Source organism: Rhipicephalus microplus, chromosome 1 (assembly GCF_043290135.1).
Source record: "Rhipicephalus microplus isolate Deutch F79 chromosome 1, USDA_Rmic, whole genome shotgun sequence".
NCBI classification, from domain to species: Eukaryota; Metazoa; Arthropoda; class Arachnida; order Ixodida; family Ixodidae; genus Rhipicephalus; species Rhipicephalus microplus.
In genome coordinates, this window is record NC_134700.1 from 270978764 (window position 1) to 271002637 (window position 23874).

Below are 23874 nucleotides of genomic sequence, written 5' to 3' on the forward strand. Positions count from 1 at the left end.
GCAGCTCCCATAGAAACTAGCGTTATAGTTCCTTCTGGTGTATTTAGAAAACGCTATTGCGCGTGCCCGCTGTGAGGGATTGGCCAACTGATTTCACTTCGCTTTCTGTGATCGCAACTGCGCAAGGGGAGACAGCTGTGTGTGGTCTAAAAGTGCCAATTGCCGACTCGCTTACCACTTAGGGCTGACATTTTACAAGTTTTGTGAATAAATGAATTGTGGGGAGGAGATAGCGCTTCTTGAAAGGACAGTGCAGGCGATAAAGAAACCACTATCCCGTCTCTGAACTCTGGTTTAGAGGCCCGTGCCCTGAAACGAAGATGGGTGGTATACTTCGCAGCAAGTTTTGTGGTTATTTTCTTCAGTAGTGAACGATAAAGAAATGCGCGTAGAAAATGGCGAAAAAAACGCCTCGGGCAAGAGTATGCAACCGGCAATATTTCTCACCCTGAATGCAGGCCAGGTAACCTGCTCAAAATTGAGTTCGGCTTTTGGGAGCACTCGCTGCGAACTACTGCAACTATCGCGTACAGTCTGGCTCTGGCTCTGTGTTGCGTATCAAGCCATGGTAGCTACGCAGTTTTTCTCGTAACGTGCGCAGGAAAGCATGCCATAAGGGAGTAATGCGCAGAACTAGGATAAAATTAAGCATACGATGGAGTCAATTCGCCTTTGTATGCGAATCGCGGGGGAGCCTATATGCATCGCCTACGTAGGCGTTTTCAGTTTACTCGGGCATCGTGGTAATAGAATGGCCGTTTTTCTATGTAATTTCGGTACATTTCTAATGTCAGCCGTCAGACTACGATCAACTTAATCCCTTCGGTCACGTTTGCCTCGTCGGTAAATCGCTTCGCAGGCTCTATTCGCTTACTCTGAAGGCGAGGCGCAGACGGGGGGGGCCCATTGTGAAAAGTCAATCCGGACGGCGATGCCGCAAGCGAGTTTACCAATCTGTTTCAGGCGAATTCGATTTACCTCAAGGCTCGAATCAGCAACTTTCTTGTATTTGTTGTTTCACTCGACGTAAAGACTGCCGTTCTTAGCCTTTATCTTTTTATCTCTTTTCAAGTCATATTCAAATGCGTACGTATGCAAAGTGGGTGTTGTTATTAATGTATAATGCCAGCCGCTTCCCTGAAGCAACAACTTTATAGGTTACTCATTGAGCAATTCATGAAATATTAATGTGGTACTTCAACAAGCAAAAGCATAATCCACTTTGCAGTGGTTATATTTCAATCACCAAGCTGGCGCAGCAGGTGATCACGTGATGCTTGTAAAAAAAGAGGAAGGGAAGGAAAGGCAGGTGGGAAAACTAGACGCATTTCCGATTCGCTACCCTGCTTTCGAAAAGAGATTAATGGATGAACAGAGAGAAAAAAAGAAATAGGATAGTGCTATCATGGTAGGATACATCTGGTTATATTTTTAAAAATGGTAAAGAAGAAAGGCAGGGGCTTTAACCAGTTCGCAATAACCGGTATGCTACGCCACTTAAGTCAAAGGAATGCGGGTTACGCCGAGCCATGCATCATGCTGAATTATCATAGTTTACCGCCATTACTATAACGCAGTAACAAAGGCGGCTGCTTTAATGTTTAGCGACAGTCTAAACGTTGTCATTCATGGCTTCATATCATCGCTGTTGCAGCATATTTGTTTTAATAGGCATTTTTGTTTATGCTAAGCATTTCTTAGCGAACTTCGGCTACTTTGAGTCTATCTATCTATCTATCTATCTATCTATCTATCTATCTATCTATCTATCTATCTATCTATCTATCTATCTATCTATCTATCTATCTATCTGTCTACCCGCTTACGTTTGAGTGCTCTCGTTGTCACCCCTTGACTTGGCGTGAACCAAAATTGGCATGCGAGGGTAAGATGGTTTGTCGAGTATGACGCGCTGGTCAAGACATATGAATAATGTACAATCCCGTCGCATACGTCGTCCAACACAACACTTCCCGCCAGACAGTGGCACATACCCACGGGTGGGTATGTGCCGCTGGTATGCGGGTATGTGCCACAGGTGATTGACACTTAGCACGTATACCCAGGAAAGACGAAAACACACATGGGCAATTTTAACGCGCGTGTGTTAAGAAACACCCGGCATCGGTAGCGTCGACACGACGAATGCAAAGAATAAATGTCAAGGTCTCAGCTGGAATGGAACCCAAGCATTGTGCGTGGCAATGAAGCATTTTACCACAGAGCTATGCCAGAATAAAGAATTACAATTCAAATGGACACTAATCTTCATGAAACGTCCATTGTTGCTGCAGCGTTGTATACACCATTTTATAAACATTACACATGTACTCCTTTGATACAGCCGTCATGTCCGGTTAACGTCAATTGTTGTTAGGTGTCATGCGCTGAAGTTGATTTATGTAGCAGTGTCCAGGACCAGCATCCTCGCGAGCATCAGCATGGTCATATCAGCTTCTGGTATTACCAATACGGATGTTCCAGTTGGCATCGTTGCGCAGATGCAAACAACTGGTTATATAAACATGTGCAACTGTTCAACATATATGTCTGTGCGGGCAACACCTCTACATATATTTAGCATCAGTTTATGACGTGTCACTCATTAACAAAATTGCAACACGGTCACCTTCCCTGCGCATGCTTCGCCTAACTTCAATTCCCAGGTATGTGGGATCTGCCGAATTTTTTACTGGCAAGAGTCATCTATAAGACAAACTCTCTTAACAGAGCTACCTTATTGAGCAAGGCGCCCTAAGCGGTTCTGATGCAACCATGATACCATGCTTTCACGTGGTTCCGTAGATGCTATAAACATTTCTCGGGGCACAGTATCCCATCGAACACAGCCTGACTAATGTTCCTGCATTTTCTTTATTTATTATTGGTTTCTTTCTTCTTTATTTGGACTTCTAACCATGAGCTTTGTTCTTTGGGGATAGGTTTGCTAAAGGCTTACTCTACTAGGCGACCAGGAAGGGACTCGACGCTATCCACTGCCCTCGCTAAGAACAAACGCTAGGGTCGGGTTTATACACTCTTCGACACGGCGCAGAGATGGCGCTCAAGGCAGGCCGTCAACAAACATGGGTTTATTTACCCAAGACACCACACAGTGCAAATATCAGGGGCTCGCTGGCCGGCAGGGAGCTCCAGAAGACCGACCGAGTGTACGCATGCCAGCAGGTGCCAGCGCTCACACACAAATGGCGCCAGTCGAGCGCGCGTACGAGAAGCCGAAAGCTAAAGCAGCACATCGACCTCTCGTGCAGGCCTGCGTGAGTCTGCCCAGCGCCGGGCAAACGCCGGGCGAAGGTAAGGTACCGGGAGATGGACTATCGCGAGTGGCCAATGAGGATCGGCGGAGCACCGCGACAGGTGCTAGCATGACGTGAGGTGGGAAGCGTTCTCTGGGAAAGTTCGGACCCGTGTCTCCGTGCAGGGAAAACCGACGCACGGCCTGCACCAGACAAAAAGGCTTGTCGGCGAAACCATGGTGGCCATGTTTCCGACGCCCGAGCCGCACAGGGCCAGCGCTTACGCCAGCAGGAAAGCGAGGCACCAAGAGGGGAGGGAGCCCTTGATTCTCACAGTCCATACAGAATAGGCACGTGCCAATATTCATTGGATTGTTAGCGAGAGTGCCCAATGGTCTAACGATAAGGGCGCAGATTTGTTCTAGTTTTCCTTCATTCAATCAATTAATGTTTTTTTTATTAGCGCCAGAAATGTACATTGTGAGTAAGTACGCAGAAGGAAGTCCCAAGGTAGTAAACCGCTGGCGGGATGTCCAATGTTAATACAAAGAAAAAGCTAAAATACGAATAACGAAAGAGCAAGTTACAAGAACATACGAAGTAGCAAGTCTCAAGAACATTTGGCATGCAGTAGCTAAACCCAGTGCTCGCCAGCAGTTTGTCCCAGCCAGTAACATCGCGGTTGGCATATCGCACGTGTTTTTTTTTAATTATCACGTTTTCCCATTTTTCCTCTGAACGTATGCAACTTGCTTTGCACGATTGAAGCGCCACCCAGGCGTAGCATTTTACCCTACACTGTGTCGATCGTTGCTCTCGATCTTGCACTGTACTCACTCTTGCAGTGGTACCCAAACTGGCCCGCACCCACGTTTTGCTTCAAAGGACAATATATTTTCTGCACATGCTTCCAATGACAAAATTTCAGTGCGCCTTCATAGGTGCACTTGTTGTATCTTGTCCGTGTTTGCCGATTTTCACCGTGAAGCGAAAAGAGACAAACACAAAGACGTGGCTTGTATGTCTCGGAGACATTTTAGTTTCCTCGAGCTGCAGAACCACGATCCGCCCACCTCTTCGCATACAGCGGCTTCACTGTTAATAACCGCATACGAATACTGAAAATTTTTTCCATATTGAAGATTATGGTCTAAAAGGGTCCTGCCGCGCTGGTCTAGTGGTGAAGGCACTCGGCTGCTGATCCGTAGGTCACGGGATCGAATCCCGGCTGTGGCGGCTGCACTTCTGACGGAGGCGGAAATGTATGCCCGTGAGCTCGGATTTGGGTGCACGTTAAAGAACCCCAGGTGGTCGAAGTCTCCAGAGCACTCCACTACGGCGTCTCTCATATACATATGGTAGTTTTGGGACGTTACAATATTCATATCAATCATTATATCAATCAACCTCAGCGCAGGGTAAAATAGAGGACTCCCACGTAGTTGACGCGCTTATTCCCTCCTCGTTTCCTCTCTTGCTCTTTCGCGCGCGCGCACGCACACACACACACACACACACACACACGCACACGCACACACACACGCACACACACACACACGCACACACACGCACACACACACACGCACACACACACACGCACACACACACACACACACACACACGCACACCATCTCTGAATGAACGGAGGTTCCAGTAAATAGTTGCAACGTTACTAACGGTGAAGGTGCCACAGAAATCATATTTTTGTCCACGCTAACAAAGCAGATTGTCGATTCATTGGTTCGCTGTGGCTTTCCCGTTATTCGCACACACATTCGAGCACTTTCCCTTTTCAGCGACTTATTTAATCCAGCTGCCCATGTCTTTGGGTAAAGCACATTACTGAAGACATGTGTCCGCTTTCATAATTACTTTACGCCAGGGGGTTACCATGTTCGGCTGCCTTCCGAGGCACCTGTCAATCGCTCGGTGTGCTAGTGAAGCAATAATCACAGCATCGATCAACAGCCGAAAGTGCTGACTCAAAAAGGTTTTATTTGTACTTGCACTGCGTTTTTTTACATGTAGTTCATGCACCTGTACTGGAGAACAGTAAAATGGGAGCATAGCTATTAATTATTTGGTTGTGCTTTCTCTAACAGTAACCGGGCCTTTTCCAGCCTGTCATTGTCGTTTCAACGCAGCGTTTTCCGTAACTTCCACGGAATCACACCTGGCATCATTACATTGCTCGTGTCGAACAGTTTTAGCACGTGTTTTCATTTTGTTGTGGCTTAATGTTTGGAATTAGTCGCGTGCGCAGGTATTTCCGTTAGTGAGAGAATGATCGTCGCGGTAATAGCGTTACTCCCAACGTTGTCCCCTGTCGGCATAAAAAGGATGAACTGCGCCTATAGATAACAGGCGTCCTCTATAATGATGTGCGATTATTTACGTAGCCGAGAGCATAATTTATGAAACCCGGCCAGCTCTGCCGTACTCCCTCGAGCTTCCCGCTTCTGTTCACTAATGAATCTACTATAGCACCGAGATCATTTGTTAATACAAGCTTAAAATGATCCAAGTTGCATTCCTGGCTGGAGCCGTCGAGCCCGGCTTAGACTGTCAGTCGGTGCTCGGTGCGCTTAAGCTTTCGTTCCGTTTAAGCTACAGTGACCACGTATTGCGACAGTGCAAAATATTTACCACTAACAACTGTTGCGTATGTAAAAAAAAGGATTGAGCCTTCTGAATATTGAATATTAGCAGCTAGTGGTGACACAAATAGGTTGTTAAACGTCTGAAGAACACTCTGCCTAATCCAGAAAAAGCTTTCTGACTCTTCATCTGCGCTCCGTACCGGAGAACGATCATCGCCATAAACAAATTAATGAACAAAAGTAAATAAATTTTCTTTATTATGACTGGGCTTGGAGCCCTGCCCCACGACACGAATATGAGTGCCATAACTCCCAGGCTAAGCACTCACGCTTGCAGAGAATACATATGAACCGTGTTATATTAGTTTTACATGCGCTCGTGGTGTACGAACACTTATAAGCCATGTTGCTGCAAAGTAAATCGCGCTATATGTGCGCGCATAACTGCCTACTGTTAGAGATAGCGTTTATTTGTGCTTGCACTGAGTCGTACCCGATTGTACTTGATATCGTTTCACGGTGGCTATAAGAACGATAGCCGCCTCCAACAAAACACTCTTGTTCAAGAAGCTTTCGTCTGGTGTACTTTTTGGATGCTGTGCGCTCCACCCATCATCACGATGTAGCACATGCACACGGTGAATTTAAGGCAAAAATATGGTGATATCGTAGAATTTTGTAGTTGTGGAACAGAAGCCCTCTCTAGTACAACATGTTAAGATGACGTGAAAGATTGCTCATGTCAAGATTCTGACAGCGTGAAACTTCGAGGGGGTCCTGCAGCACTTTATTCAGCATGGTCACAAAACGTTGCCGATTGGTAGTCAAGGCACCTGAGAACACGTGAGTTAAACATCATCAGTCCGCAGAACTCAGCCTTGAACCCACAATAAACTCTCAAAGCTAGCTAGAAATTGTTTCGTCTTGGTAAATGAAGCTTAAACTGAAATGAGCATGTCATAATGCAATGGCTTTTGGATGATTTGAGCATCGTGACCTGCATAGGAACCACGGACACCACGGGTGCCGCCACGTTTCTGCGTGCTCACGCTCGCGATCGCACTGAACGTAAGCCACACGATCGCATAAAAAAGAAGAAAATGATTCAAAGTCATGAAGCGTGCTGAGCGCATCTTTCTGCCGACTTGTCATTCCCCTCCCATACGTAGCTTTCTGCGCGCTCGCTTGTAAGAAGAGAAAAAAAGAGACAAAGCGCTTAAAGCTTGCAACAAATCTTTGGAACTCCCCTCGCACTTTAGGAATTCTAAATACGTGGACCATCTCCGCTAAGGGAACCCTGATGGGATGATGAGCAGCACCCGGTTACACACGGGTTGAATGGCGCTAACGCAGGCGCTGCGGTTTGCGCTGGAAAATTCATTTGAAGCGCTGGCTGGAGTAGGTGTTGAGGGTGACGTGTACAGACATGTTTCAACGCGTACATTAGGTGCGCATTAGGTGTAGCGACCACCACTCGCTACACCACCGACGAGTCCGTGGTGTAGCGAGTGGTGGTCACGAAGGGTCTTGTAGGCGAACGGACGAGGCCGTGGCTGCGGGCGCCGCGGACAGCGCACGGCCGGTGAAGGAGAGAGTGATGTCAAGGTGCAGCAGCGCCAGGACCTACTTGGCACCGCGCCAACACCTGCAGTTCGTGGCGTGTTCGTACGGATGGACATTATTACACAAACTAATCTAAGACCTGCTTCGTATCTAAAATGTCCGCAGCCCTCAATTCGCAAGGCATAAGCTTTTTTTGTTGTTGTTGAAGTCATTTGACGAATATATTATGAAACGTTGCAGGAACCCTCTAATGCAAAACTAGCGCTTCGGTGGTCGTTGCGTATACGCCTCCTACAAGCCCGTTCCAGACGCTGGCGAACACTGGAAATGAGATCAAAGACACCATGGCGATGACACCCGATCACAACGTTTCAGCGAATTCCATAATCACGCAGTAAAACTCTGCACTTACACACCACTTATACAGCGTCCAAATGAAATATCACGTGAATTATCTAACCGTAATATCTACGAGCTAACTTCGGAAACCGGCTAGTGGATAAATGAATTATAGTGCTGTCAGCAAAGGGTAAATGATGCTATGGGTAGACTGTTCCACGCTACAATACCGATGGGCAAGAAAAAAAAACATCTTGAAACATCTTACCGAACCCTGAAAGCGCTCAACATTCGGTGCAGGACTGGCTCTGCAAAAGCGTGCTGTCGCTGAAGCTGTACGCGGCCATGGCGTCCATCAACTGGATGTTCGTCGAGGGTCTTCTGCTTCATTCTCGCATCGCTGTTTCCGTGTTCCAACAAGACGCACCCTTCAAGCTCTACTATCTCATCGGATGGGGTGAGTGTTTTAAAAACACCTTAGTAAGGCGGTGTCTTCATTTCAGTGTACACTTATCGTGCGACTGGGAGTACTTTCTTGTTTTTCTTTTTTTTTCGTAGAACAGAAATTTCATGAATAGCATGCAAGAAATGACGACTAATGAAAATATCCTGGTTCCATTATGGGAGCTCACTTCTGCTGCATGGTATATTCATCAATTATAATCTCTCGCAGCTTATGACATCGAAAAAATTGTCGACGTTGTTTCGTCGACTGAACTAAACGAACGTTTCTGTCAGGCAGAGAAATAATGTGTGGCAATGTAGAGCGGGAACAAAAAAAAAAAGGAACATTCAGTTTGCTGCCTTTCGCTGAGAGAAGAAAAAAGAGACACTTAGAGAGACAAAGTGAAAAGAAAGGCAATGAGGTCAACGAGGCCATACCTTACTCCAAGAAGGTAGAGGTGACTGCAAAATAATGGAGAACGGAAGAATAAGAGAGAGGACAACTAGTGCGCTCGCACGCTTAGCAGCGTTCTCCGCGCACACTTAGAAAGTTTCCAAATGCAAATGTTCACATAGTACAGTTTGGCTTCGACAGTCTTATAAAGTAGACTGCAACCCTTGATGTTAATGGAGGGTTGCAATAACTGTCTTCAATTCTATAATTAAACGTGGTGGTACAACAAAGCAAAATCCTAAAAGCCCTCTATACACAAAAAAACTGTATTGCTATGTCGGTAAGTAAAGGAGAGAGAGAGGGTGGCAACATTAGATCGCTCAATATTATTAACATTACACATTATTGCAATGGAATATGTGTCCGTCTACGTGAGAAAATAGGTACATCTATCTGTCTGTCTGTATGTATGTGTCTGTCTGTCTCATTTTTATTCAATTTGTGTGAATGTAAATGCTTTCCGGACGGCTAGACACAAAGTGATTACCCTAACTTAAAATAAGATTATCACTCCGCAGCGTACATACGATGCACCCATGTATATAACGCCCATTACCTATAGGTCAGCACTTCCCTGCATGGTCGGCAGTGCATATAAGTTTCGTGCTGGAGAAACATATTGCAGGCGAGCCCCATTCGCGATTCATTTCGAGGCAAATGACTCCCTCTGATCTGTTTATCCCGTGGTCAGCGGTTTTTCGCCCCCACGAAGAACGAACACACGCATTTGGGCAAGCAAGCATTGTTCTCGGGGTATACGGTACGGCAGGTTAAAACGATGCCGAAAGTACCACGCAGGTTGCGTCCTCTTCGCAACACTTTTCTCTCTCCCCGGAGGGAATGCTTTGCCGATGTTTCTTTGACGCTAATGTGACGCACTATGCACGCTAATGCACTCATTATGGTCGAGAGTCACAACCGTCAGCATTATTCGAGCAGCTGATGCGCTTGACACCAACGACTGCTCTTTTTTCTTCCTCTTTAGTAGGATTACTTCTTCCGCGAGAGCGAGAGAGGAAAATAAAATAAATTTTATGCTAGCGTAAAAAGATGCGACGGCAGGAGACTGCTGAGGCGGCGCGATGCCACAGCAGTCACCTGCAGTTTTGACGAGAACGAGAGTGAAATTCCTGCGGTATACTCATAACAACAGCATAGAAATAACAGCAACCGAACACGCTGTCTCACAGTGAACCTGTTATAGTGATAATGATTACTCTTGGTACAAAAAAAAGTCATGGTCGAAATAATTTTCAGCATAATCGGCATCTTAAATATAGAGAAAAGCTATGCTTGCATAAAAATCAATTAGTAGTATTAATTTCAATCGTTGCCATCGTTCTAATAATTTTGCTTCGTTTATCTATTTATTGACGCCCCCCTCGTCAATGAAGCTTGGTGACAATTACTACAACTACCAATTTTCATTTTTAAGGATATTAGACAATATATTGAACGCAGCGCACAGGAGAACACGACAGGACCGACGTTCGGAAGATGGCGCTTGATATTTTTTTTAATGAAAATATGCATCACCGACTTCACCCACAAGGTAGTTTGATATAGTACTGCAGCTGCTCGTGCTACGTCTACACAAGGTAGACTATGAGACAACTTCACTGTGAAAAGAAACGTTTCCGTGTTCCCATTTCATAAGAGCGTGTTTAGGAATTGTCTGCTAATGTTTAGCCGCATATTAGAAGTATATGTAAAAAAGAAGCTGCGGTCTTCCGAATCGAAAATACGATAAAATATGAAGCCTTCCACAGGTGGTAAATTCGTACTGGTTTTAACGTAAAAGTACGTAACAAAATTTAAATAATGTTGAATGTAAAGGTATAAAAATATTTCAGTATATTACAGTATAACGTCAAAGTATACAACCAAATAGTTTTTACCACCTGGATTTTCTTAACGTGCACGTAAATGTAAAAGCACGTTTTTTAATGTTTTTCTTTTCATTCCGGCTTCAACAAAACCACTGCCCTCGTGTCCGGGAGTCGATCCCGAAGTATCGAGCTTAGAGCTATGCGATACATTAATTGTTCGCTTTGCTACCACAGTGGGTATGCATACGACATTGACGTAATAGTCGTTACGGGATCACGTTACATCATGATATCAAACATGACGTCACTACATAGTTACAATGATACAATAGTTACAAGGGTTTTCGAATCGTCGTATCTTAAGCCGTATTTTATCCATTGTTGCCCTCCACAATGATCTCGCATTTATAAAGAATACCCCCATCAGTAGACTTTTTTTCGGAAATATACTCTTATGTATAATAGCTTTTATTAAAAAACGATTTAGCGATTGCTCCCAACTACTGGCGATGAGTGCTGGAATGGACATCGGACTTTTTTTTTTTTTGTTCCTCTGCATCGGTTTTTTCTGAGGGCACAGAAAAGGTGGACCTAATTGCTAGAACAGTGTTTTACCATTGCGTGTGTGTGTTTTCTGCCATTGATTTCACGTCTTTTTTTCTTGTGTGAGAGCACAGGCAACAATACCTTGTAATTTTAATTCACCATAGTACATTCATAGTGAGATGTACTAATCGCGCTCTCTCTTCATGCGCAGGCTTGCCAGCCCTTTGCGTTTTGGCTTGGAGCTTCGTCATGGAGTCCCGCATGCGGAGTCACTGTTGGCGCGGCTACGGGAACTCCGTCTTCGTCTGGATCATCAGCGGTCCCATGATGGTCGCCCTCCTGGTGAGCTTTATGTTTCTCATACACATTGTGTGCTTGAAATAACTGTTGTGGGGGTCGAGTCAAGAAAAAATAACAGATGGCGCCACTGTCAGCAAAGAAAAAAAAAACTCATAGGGTTCTTATATGCATTCGCCTTGAACGACTCGAAGTTTCTTCGCAGTCGACGCATTCATTTTTCCCGCCCCCCCATCTGAGAGATTTCTACCCTGAACGTGGTTTAGCATGACCTCCAAGATCAGAGGCACTGAAGCTTTTTGCACCTCCGCTGCTTTTGCACGGCCTCCATGATCGGCCCACCTTTTACCCGGTAACAGTCTCATGTGATTACCTCACCTTGTGGCCTCACATTACGTAACATCACGATGACTTTGTAATGGCGTCATGATAATGCTACCTATTGCGGTATGTGTCATAAAGTTTCCTGTAAGTAGAGTAGAGGAAACTTCGGCACCAGTGTCCATGGGAGCTGCAACGCACAGCGCTTCAGCGAGCATAGGTGCACTCTTCTAACATGGGAAAGATGGTTAGTACACGGATTTGTCTAATCTTCGTACTTTTGGCTCCGTTTGTGTTTGTGTGGCTTGGAGATGTTTTTTTCACGAAATAAAAAAAACAACGAATGTTCAGTGGTTGGGTTTCATCACCTTAATCTTTTAGGCTTACTAGTTCAAATCGGGTCATAAAGACCAAGGGGATTCGTTCTTTCCTTTTTAAACAAAACCAAAACAAAAAAATAAACGAAGCCACAAGTGCGATTCGAGGCTCGCAAGTATGAAGACAAGGCAAATCCGTGTACTACTCATAATTTTCGTAGTCGCTGAATGATCGCAGCGCCAGAGTTCCCACTGGTTTGTTTTCAGAAAATCTATAATATGTGTGAGTTCATGATGACGTCATACGGTGATGTTCTCACGAGTCGAAAGTTTTCTTGTTTTTTTTTTGTATCACTCGTGCTGACAATGCCGACGTGCGCTGCCGAGTCCGACAGGTGATTTTCCAGTTTGATGAGGGAACAAAGGCTTTCGCTTTAGAAGATACATACGAAAAAACAGTTGTCACAAAGGACGACGATGTTTCAGGCGCGCATTGTCTCCACATTCATTATAGAGGGATTATATGCCCATAATCAGGCTATGTCAGTTGCACATGTGCTCAGGAGAAGTTGGCGTTCTCTGTGATGCCTGTAGATTTTTCTCTTAGACATTAAAAAGATAGCCCGGCTTGAAGCAAGAGGGCAACTAGCTGAGCTGGTTTGTTGGTACATCACTACAAGCGGGACAAACAAGCCCTAGAAAGAAAGAAAGAAAGAAAGAAAGAAAGAAAGAAAAAGAAAGAAAGAAAGAAAGAAAGAAAGAAAGAGAGAGAGAAAGAAAGAAAGAAATAGTGCATTCCTGAAATTCTTTCAACGGAACTCCCAATAGAACGCTGGAGGAGCATAGCCCGTTTTCGTGTTATTCGTACGGTTATTGCTCTCTGGCTCTGTTTGCTCACGCACTTTCAATCGGATTCACGTGCATGTTCTTCCGTGCCCGCAGCGCGTGTGCTAACCACGCTTGCTTTATTCTTCTTTACTCGGCCTCGCTCTTGGGCAGGACAAAAAAAAAGAGAGAAAAAGAAGATGAGTTTAGCCGAATAGAATTATTTTCAATGCTACGAACATGATTTTTTCTGCCCTCAGTGCTGACAAATCGTCCAAAGCCTTAACAAGGACAAATAAAACTTGCTCCAAAGCACGTTACCTTGTTCGTCCAACCTGGCAGCCTTTTGTGCCGAAAAACAGCGAAAAAAAAATGAGGAAGCTTGCCATTCTGTATATTTTTGTCGAGATTTTAAGTTTCGATTTGTTCTTCCAGAAGTTCATTCGGTGTATCTCAGAGGACAACATTAATGAGAAATGCATTCGAGCTAATACAACCAAAACAGAATGTGCAGCTTCAGTCGTTCTCGAGAAAAAAATTTATCGGTTTTTCATGTGCGCGCACACGCTGCTGACATGAACATGAAGCCAGTGACACCACCCTAACCTTAGATTTTCGGAGACATTTAATGTGAGGCTCCTTTCCCAACAAAGTAAAAAAAACAGTCATGGGTAGATGCGCGCAAATACAAAGTAAATAAATAAATAGAAGACCATGAGGAGCCACAAATAGGCAGAGAAGAAGAATAAACATTTAGGAACCAAAATATGTTCACCTGCATCGCCATCAACCGTTCAAGTCGTTGCCGTGAAATATATTCGCCGACGCGGAACAGAGATCATTTTCCCAGAGGCGAGAAGCGAAGAAACACTGCTGACGCATCGAGTTAAAATGCCAGTAGCTGCTGCATGCAGGCACAAACATCGACGCAGGCCTTCGGAAACGGTGTAGGAGTGTGGGCCGGCAGGTGACCACTCAAGCGCATGTCGGCTGGTGGAATTGCTTTTGGTGTATCGACTTATCCGCGTTCAATTTGGCTGAGCAAGCGGAATGCGAATACACTCATGTCGCCCGCATGGTCGTCCTAGTGAAAAAGGTGCTTCAGTAGGATTTATATATATCTGCACCTTGTGTTGCGATTCTTTCTTTCTTCTCCAGTGCGCACGTCGTGTCGTGCGAGCGCTGAAAACTCTGCTGCGTAGCGTTGTGTTTGGTCTCGACCCAAATACTCGAGATGATTGCCCACGCGAGCCCAGACGATCATTTTGAAAACACGAGCGCATCTGGAGTACTGTTACCAGCAGTGCAGTGACGCGTCGTCACTTGAATGAATTCCCTGAATTATCTTTGTTACGCGCTGGAATTGAAGGTGAAAGGAGAAGTGTCAGCTTAGGTCTCTAGTATCATCAGCCGCAGGTTAAAACTTGTTGCCAAGAACGACAAGGCGAAACAATTAAGCGATGACTGCTAGAGATAATGCCATTGGAGTCCAAGAAGTGTGTAGGTACGAATCTCATAGGCATAATTTTATGGGATATTTATCAAACGCATTAGGTATTTTACAAACGTCTGTCCAGGTCTATCGTCACGTTTTTTTGTTTTTTATAGCAACGAGAACAGCACACGCCTGTATGTTCGAAGTTCAAATATAGATTGACGTAGAGAAAACTTAGTGTGACGTTGGGAAATCTTAGTGTGACATAGGGAAATCTTAGTGTGACATAGGGAAATCTTAGTGTGGCATAGGGAAATCTTAGTGTGACATAGGGAAAACATAGTGTGACATAGGGAAAACTTAGTGTGACATAGGGAGAACTTAGTGTGACGTGGGGAAAACTTAAGGTGACATAGAGAAACTTAGTGTGGAATAGGGAAAACCTTAGGGAAAACTTAGTGCGAGTCCTGGTAAGGTAATAATCATGATCGTGCTTTCGAAGTGTGGAGGCGTTTAGGGGGCTGGGCTGTCGCATGCCATCGTATGTTGTCTTGTCTTCGCTTAACGCTGGCGAAACCACATGTAGCATGCCCAGCTGTAGCATATTGAGCACGCGCTCGCGCCAAACGGAAGTCTTCTTGTTCTTTGATCGCATTATGATGACATTACGCGCGGTCATTACTAGTGTTACTAGGAAAACACAACACAAACCACGTACAGAAATTGAAAGAGGAAGCAAGCGAGAAATAGAAAGAGTGAAAAAGAAAAAAATCTGGAAAAGAAAATATAAATCAATATAAATAAAGAGAAAAAACTGTAAGAGGGAACAAGAAAGAACCAGGAGGAGGACCGAAAAAACAAAACGCTGGAAAAGCGGCTTTTTGCAGCCTCTTTTAAAACACTCTCTCGGTAACTGCAACAAGTACACTTGCAGAGTACCCACTATACGCCGTAAAAAAATCATAATTTTTGTACAGTTTACGCGAGCATTCATCCTTCGTCATTCTTCGGAGAAGCGTGCTATATCTGCTTGTTATAGGAACTTGGTGTAATTTTTGGTGCTGGGGCTAACGACGATTAAAGATTATGCCTGAAGCTTTTGTAATAAGCTGGTAAATATAGAAGAATTATGTAATATGAATAATTCTAAGTCATTCCGAAAATTCTACTTATTTCTCTTTTTTAATTTTTTTATCTCTTTTGTTGCGTCAAGATTACCCTATTCTGTTAAAAACGAACAAAGTAATCACTTTTCCCGTTATCCTGCATAGTCCTTTATTGCTCACTTGCATTACCCGCCAGCTTCTTAGCTAATCCTCTTTATTGGGTAAGAGCCAGAACAGAGAAACAAGTAAACAAGCTTTCGGCAACCCACACGTGACTCAAATCGCATTGTGTGACGCCTGTGTATTCTTTTGCTATTCTAAAACACGTTACTACTCATATCAACGCAATTTCTTTACCGACATCAAGCTTGTCCAAGGCCAGTTTGCCACGGAGTTAAGGAGCACCGGCGTGGCTCTGTGCTAGAGTACTGGGCTGGCTCACAGGGGACCGATCGAGTTCGAATACCATTGTGTACTTGGTCTTTTAGTTACCTTAGTTGTTTTTTTTCTTTATTTCTTGCGATATTAGTTACGGTCACCGGCGGCGGCGGACAACTACGGCACGCGCGACCCTTTTTGTGATCTTATAACAGCTTTCGTCGTAATAACCTAAAAGAAACAAAGAACCCTGCCTGTCTCCGTGCTACTTTCAGGCTTTGTGTGATGTGCTTTGCTGGCTTTTTGTTTTACTCTCTATTTCCGCCTTTTTTTCTTTATGTCCTTGTTTTGCGTAATCTCTAGTTCTCAAATTGGTCAGTGTAGTGTCTCCTTCCGAAGGCAATCACTATACTATTTGTTTATCGCTTTTGTTTGCGCTTTTATATGCAAGAGCAATACGTATAGTAATAAAAACAAGTCAAGTGCACAAAATTCTCGCGAGGGCGAAGCAATGAATGCGATAGCAACAAATTATAATCCTATACGAAGTGAGGCTGGCAGCTATACAGGGAATACGGCCACTTCAAGCACACTTTTCGCGCAGCCTCATCAGTCATTCGGTTGCGAAGGCAGCGCGTACAAGGGTTTACGAGCCACTTGCTGATGGCTTCCGAGAGAGCGTACGCGCCGGCTATGGCGACCGCGTTCGTAAAATGAAAGTTCACAGATGCTTCTCGAGCATTCTCCTACCCTACCTCGTTAAAGTGTACTAGAAGGGGTACACTCTAGTCGTCGTGTCGTTTTACGCTCGGAGGGGTGTTTTTTTCTCAGCTTGAGCATTTGATGGTCAGTCTGATTTGTGGGGTTTAACGTCCCAAAACTCGATGGTCAGTCTAACGCAGCCGGGAGTGGGAGGGGGAGGGAGGAGGGAATAATCGCATGCGCCGCGACGGAAAAGGGTCGACTAGTTTAATTTCAGTTTCAACAACATTCGTCACCCCCGCTCGAGTGCACACACCTGCGGTAGAACGTACGATGCACTGGGCAATCTGCTCATTTTGGACTTTATACGGGACATTACGGTGACGGTGATGGCAAAACTGTGTCGAGTCTGTCTGTGTAATTGTTATCGTAATAATAATCAGATGAGAGAAACTGCAGAAAAGGCGGCCTCAACCACATGCCTGCTCAACGCGACAACACTTTTTTGCACCGTTCTTGAAAGAACTTCATTGCAGCGCCGACACAAAGCCTGCGCATGCAACAACGGCCCATATTGATTGATATGTGGGGTTTAACGTTCTAAAACCCCCATATGATTATGAGAGACGCCGTAGTGGAGGGCTTCGAAGATTTCGACCACCTGGCGTTCTTTCACGTGCACCCAAATCTGAGAACACGGGCCTACAACATTTCCGGCTCCATTGGAAATGCAGCCGCCGCAGCCGGGATAACAACCGCTCAAAGTATATGTATATTACCAAGGCATGTCAGCTAAACACATAATATTTTACAGCTTTATAATTCTGATATACTCTTAAATTTTATCGGTGCAGTGCATTTTATAGTTGGAACACACCAATCGTTTGTAGCCACTATAATATTGTAGCGGAGTAGTGAAAGGCGGAAAAGAGAAGGAGAGGAAGACGAAGAGTCTTGGCACGATCGCAGTGCGCTGCCGTGAACGACCATCGCTCACCTCCTGTAAATAAAACCATTTCATCACAGCTTGCTGTAACAGTTGTGGTGGTGGTGCTGGGCAATCGACACCCGAAGAAGGAGGTTGAACCGCAAGTTCTTCGACGGAGCCGTCGCCTTGCTGGACTTCCACCTAATCCATCTGGGCTGGACATGTCCCACAACGCAGATGAACACCGACCCCTCTTGACTTCTGCGCAGACCAGTTCGGCTTCACAACTCAGAGATGCTCATCCCTTCGCCGGCAGACCAGATGAAGCCGTCAAAGCTTGGCTCATTCATAACAAACGTGTGAGCGCCGCCAACAAATGAAATGCCGCTTCTCAGCTTTTGTACGTCGCGTTCTTTCTGACGGATATTGCAATAATGTGGTACGAGAATCAGGAGGAAACGCTAACGACGTGGGACAGATTTGTTTATGAGATTAAAGAGCGTTTCGGCGACCCAACAACGAAAAAGAAAAGAGCAGAACAGACGCTAATGCAACTCGCTCAAGTGCCAGGTGAACTTTGCACGACCTACATTGAGGAAGTCATAAAGCTATGTAGGATCATTGACTCCAGAATTTCTGAAGAAGACTAAGTCGGGCACATTCTAAAAGGAATCTCCGAGGATGTTTACAGTTTCCTCATCGCAAAAGACCCCTTAATTGACCTCTGTCCCCGACGTCATTCGCCATTGCCGCACTTCTGAGCAACTGAAGACGAAGCGCATCACGCGGAAGTTTGGCAGGCTAGCCAATGTGACGACTATCGCGAGTATAGACAGCAACCAGGCGTTTGATCTTGCATCAACGATCCGGCAAATTGTACGTGAATAACTCGGCCTCTACGCGCAAGTGGCACACCGCCCATGCATTCATTCCCCCTATCAGCCACCAGAGTTCGAGCGAAACGTTGCTTCATTCTCCTCGCACCGAGTGGCGAAGGGCATTGAGGATTCTGATGCCACACCTGAGTATCAGCCACGTCTATACGATAGAGACCCTGCCTATGACGCTTGATCACGACGAGGACAGCCGCGTTCTTATACTCAGAACTCTCAGCCGGACTACGTCCCGCTGCGGCAAGGACAGTACCGACCCTACTACCAAGATGCAACTTACGACGAATACAATTGATTCCAAATCAATCAATCAATCAGTTTTATTGTGTATCATACATATAATGGCAGGTTATTATACAGGTAGGACCCCAGAGCCCAGTCAAGTCAGTTGCAGGCGTCCGTTTTTTAACAGTAATAGGTACTGCTGAGCTACCAACAGATGGTAAGTGCATACAAGTGCAACGAAATACAATAAGTACATATAATTGATACATAGCAATACAAAAATACATATAACCACAGAGAAATTGGAATAATATTCCTAATTCATGTATTACTGTTGTGAGTTTTGCAGGTGATCGCGAAAACATTGTTCATACAAATGAAATGATGTGGATGCTGTGATGATACAAGGTAAAATGTTCCAGAGTTTTGATGCAATATAAGAAAATGAATGTGATCCGTAGTTAGTCTTTATGTGAGGTATGCATAACGGTTTACCTAACGTAGAACGTAAGGAATATGTGGGCGATTGATAAGGTAATGCTATAGACGGGCATTGAACAGCATTATGCAAAAGTTTGTAGACAAGTAGTAAAACACGGTAATTGACGCAAACTGTGACGGGTTGAATGTTTGGTAGTCTATAAGCACAGGAAGCTGAGTCTGTTTCTGGTATGGAGAGAAGGGCACGCACAGCCGTGTTCTGTGCTACTTTGAGGGGTTTCAGTGTAAGGTAGGTCAATCCATAAATTACTATGGCATATGTGATGTGTGAATGTATGAAGGAATGATATAATGTTAACATTGTTTTTATAGGAAAAATGTAGCGTAGCCTGTAAAGAATAGGTATTTTTCTGTATATCTTCAGTGTTGTGTCATGTACGTGTGTGTGTGGCATGAAAGTTGTGCGTCCAAGTATACACAGAGAAATTTTGTATTACTAAACCTTTCTAGTACTGTGTTATTCATTTCAAGCTGATTACTTAATGTAAGGTGGGTGTTGGGGGGGGGGGGGGCGAAGATAATGTAATTACTCCTGAAGCTGTTGGCGAGTAGTTTGTTGCATTAAGCGAAGATGGTAATTTTTGTAAGGCTGTTGTTGCTTTATGGTATAGGATATTTTCGTTTTTTGCTGTTACAAATATGTTAGTGTCATCGGCGTAAAGGATACAATCTTCCGATGTTGTGGATGGCAGATCATTAATATAAGCTAAGAACAAGAATGGCCTTAGAATCAAACGTTGCGGAACACCTCTATTAGTTATACATCGACATGACGACATACCGTTCACATACACATATTGCTCTCTATTATTCATATAGTTCGACAAAAGCGTTAGCGCTGTCCCGTGTATTCCGTAGTGATCTAGCTTGGTTCGTACTATGTCATGATCAAGCATGTGAAACGCTTTCGTGAGGTCAACGAAAATACCCATTGTAAGTAGTTTATTAGATGCGGAGCATCTAATACTCGAGGCTTGTAGTGCGGCGCCATCCGCAAGCTTCCTCCTCCTTCTTCCACCATCTGTGCATCCCTTCCTCCTCTACACACCGCGCGCGCTTCACTCCTCCACCATCTGTGCACCCTTCCTCCTCTACACACCGCGTGCGCTTCTCCTCTTCACGAACATTCGTTAGCTGTATAATGTAGCGCGCATGCGCCGTCACGCTTCGAGAACATCGGCAGCTGACGCAAGCGCATGCGCCGTCGCGCTTCGAGAACATCGGCAGCTGACGCGCGCGCACGCGCCGTTGCGCTTCTCCCCCTTCTCGAACATTCGACAGCTGACAGTGCATGCGCCGTCGCGCTGTATATATACTCAAGGTCGGCACTCGCTCGCTCAGTTGCCGCTCGTCGGTTGGTTTGTACGGCGCGTCGACGTCCAAAGTCGCGGTGAAATGAATTCCAACGAATCCACAAACACAATGATCGACGTCCCTTCGACCAGCGCCGCCCTTTCGCATACGTGTGTACGTGTTCACTCATTTAACACCCCCTCCTACAACCACGTTAACCAATTTAGCCATCGACCCAAGTAAGTCGCAATTTAACACCCCATTTCACAACCACGTTAACCAATTTAGCCATCGACCCAAGTAAATCGCACTTTAACACCCCGTTAACCAATTATATGCTCCGCATCCTCCTCAGTGTTCCCCCGAGGGAAGCTGCGGGCAATTTTTTTCTATGTTTTCTTTTGTTTTTTCAACAATGTTAAATAGTGCACGTTCTGTCGATTTTCCCTTCCTGAAGCCGTACTGCTCAGGTGCGTATAGATTGTGTTTCTCAAAAAATTTGTTCAGTCTAATATATATTGTCCTTTCAACAACTTTGACCAATGCTGGCAATATGGTGATAGGACGATAATTTGCTACTTTCATCTTGTCGCCTTTCTTAAACACGGGCATTGTTTTGGCGACCTTTAATTTAGAAGAAAACCAACCAGTTGCAAAAATATCATTGATGACATATGTTAATGGCTCAGCTATAAGTGTAGATAAGTGTTTTAAAATTTGAACCGATACGCCGTCGTCACCTATTGACTTGGTGTTTTTTAGTGCAAGAAATATTTTTTTCTTTCATCGTTGGTTGCTGGATAAAACAAAATAGATTTCGCGTCTTTTCCTCCAGGAAGGCTACAACAAGTGTTGTTGCATGAAATTGTGTTACTGATAGTGCCTACATTTGCAAAGTGATCATTAAAAACATTGCTTATAGCGGTATTATTAACCATAATGTCATTACCATCAATAATTGCTGTAACATTGCTATCCATCTTTCTTTTATTGAGGGCTTCATCAATAACTTTCCACGTCGCCTTACTGACTATTAGCTTGTGCTATTTTTGAACTGAAGTAGCCATGCTTCGGAATTTTCAATAGTTTGTTAAGGTGGTTTTATCGCTTGTACCTAGCGTAAATGCTGACATTATGCGGTTGCCGTTTTAACTTTTTGTACATGTTGTTTTTGTGGTTTATGGAGCGCAAAAGGCCAGCCGTTATCCATGGTTTGCGTTTAAAATTAGTTCTTGTAACAGTGATAGTGGTCTCACCAACCGTCACCTGTCTCTGCAAGATGTTGATAAAAGCATTACATTTTTTCCGCAGTTGAAGTTGCAGAATATATATCTTGCCAGTTTTTTGTTGCCAAAGAGTTGAAAATCTGCTTCTTGTCATAAAATGTGCGCTTGACTATTTTTCGTTGTTTGGTTAGCCGGATTTGATATCGCAAACACTGGCAGATGATCAGTGATGTCACATGAAATGGTGCCCGTTACAAAGATTGGTGATGAATGGCTTGTTACAATGTGGTCAAGTATACTTTGCCGCGAGCTTGTTATACGAGTGGCAGATGTTATTAATTGCAGCAGACCTTCGCGAGCGATCAGGTCAACATAGAAGAATTAGTAGAGTCCTTCTGAGCGATGTCGATATTGATATCGCCCAGTAAAATGACATGACTGTTGGGTTCAATATAGGTGTCGAGTAGTTTTCCAAGCTCTTGTGAAAAATGTCCGGGTTTGTTAAGCGATTACCTGTATACAACCCCTATCAAGGTTTTTTTGGTCTTGTGTAGCAGTAAGCCTTTTGTGGTACGATCAGGTTGAACTTCAATGAACAAACTTTCACATAAATCTGACGTAATACCAATGTCACGCCTGACAAAATAGGATACTGATGCGTTAATATAAAATGCCCCCCCCCGTGCGATAATGAAGTGCGCAGTTGGTTGGTCTGACAATAAATTCGATCTGTTAGCTATTTCGAGTTGATAGCCTGGTAATGGATAAGGAGCATCAGCGCCATTGCTGAGCCAGGTTTCAGATAGTGCAATCGCGTGGAGTGAGTGCTTTGATGATGCGTTCAAGACATGCAGTTCGTCATAGTGCTTCTGCAGGCTGCAAAAATTTAGATGAAGTAGTGACAGATCAGACGATGTTTTCATTTGTTGATTAAATTGTTCAACTTCAAGTAGTTCCAGAGCCATGATGATTCCCAAGGTGTATTAGCAGTGACATTATCCAGTGGCCACTTACTGCTCTCGCAAGGAAGCGCGCAAGTCGTCATCCGTGGCAGAAAGAGTTGCAGAAACCCGTTCTTCGCGTGATAACAAACTTCCTCGCCGACAGCAGTGGCCCAGGATTCGTTCCGATGAATATAGTATAAACCGTGACCCTCCCGTGTGCTACAACTGTGGTTTCACTGGGCATATCGCTCGATATTGCCGCCAACAACGCCGCCAATCACGAAGGACACCAGCCATGTCTTCGCCACCAAGACCCAGTGCTTCATATAACCTGCGGACACCAACTTATTTCCAAGGGACCGTTTTTCGCGTAAGACCAGACGCAAATTTCGCCAGCATCCGAGCGGAGTTTGACACCACATGTTGCTGCTTTCGACTTCAAACATAGAGATGCACCCCTTCAGTTACCCTCGTCCTGCGCTCGTCACAGAATAGACACAGGCTCTACACACCCCATCCGCCAAAAGCCCTACCGAGTGTCATCCTCTGAGCGCAAAGTTATCGCTGAACAAGTAAAGGACATGCTGAACAAAGGTGTCGTGCAAGAGTCGTCCAGCCCGTGGGCAGCCCCGGTAATTTTTGTCAAGAGAAAAGATGGCTCCTGAAGATTCTGCGTAGATTATAGGCGTCTAAACAATGTGACGAAAAAAGATGTATATTCCTTACCACGGATTGATGTCGTCGTAGATTGCTTGCATGCCGCTTCCTATTTTTCAACGCTTGATTTGCGGTCCGGTTATTGGCAAATACCTATAGAACCCAGCAACAAAGAAAAGACTGCTTTCGTAACTCTGAATGGCCTATTTGAATTTAATGTCATGCCTTTTGGCCTTTGTAATGCTCCAGCCACCTTTGAAAGATTTATGGATACAGTATTACGTGGCCTAAAATGCGAGATATGTATGTGCTATACCTTGACGATGTTGTGATCTTTGGCCGCACGTTTGAGGAACATAACAATCATCTCAGTCTTGTTCTCGACTGCATCGAAAAAGCTGGGCTGGTTCTGAATTCCAAAATATGTTGCTTTGGCGAACGTCAAACTCTGGTGCTGGGGCACTTGGTCGACAAAGATGGCATCAGACCCGATCCTTCCAAGATAGAAGCAGTGAGCTCTTTTAGACCACCGCAGTCCACACGAGAACTTCGCTCATTTATCGGCCTATGCTCATATTTCCGTCGTTTCGTTCCAGGATTTGTGAAGATCGTGTACCCGCTGAAAAACCTCTTGCGACAGGATGCAGCCTTCCACTGGACACCAGATTGTGACGCAGCATTCTCACAACTTAAGTTTGTATTAACGTTAGCTTCACTGTTGCGTCACTTCGATCCATCTAGCCCGACTGTGGTCCACAAGGACGTTAGTAGTATCGGCGTAGGAGCGGTGCTTG

General features: G+C 44.7%; 1 protein-coding gene across 1 annotated transcript in view; it reads left to right on the top strand.

Annotated features, from left to right (window-relative positions):
- Positions 1 to 23874, top strand: part of LOC142767283 (corticotropin-releasing factor receptor 1-like) — a 252161-nt gene that overhangs the window by 173812 nt on the left and 54475 nt on the right. Inside the window, exons 6-7 of the mRNA XM_075868675.1 lie at positions 8060 to 8216; positions 11244 to 11374. Coding sequence (XP_075724790.1) covers positions 8060 to 8216; positions 11244 to 11374 — 288 coding nt within the window. The remainder of the gene's footprint in view (positions 1 to 8059; positions 8217 to 11243; positions 11375 to 23874) is intronic.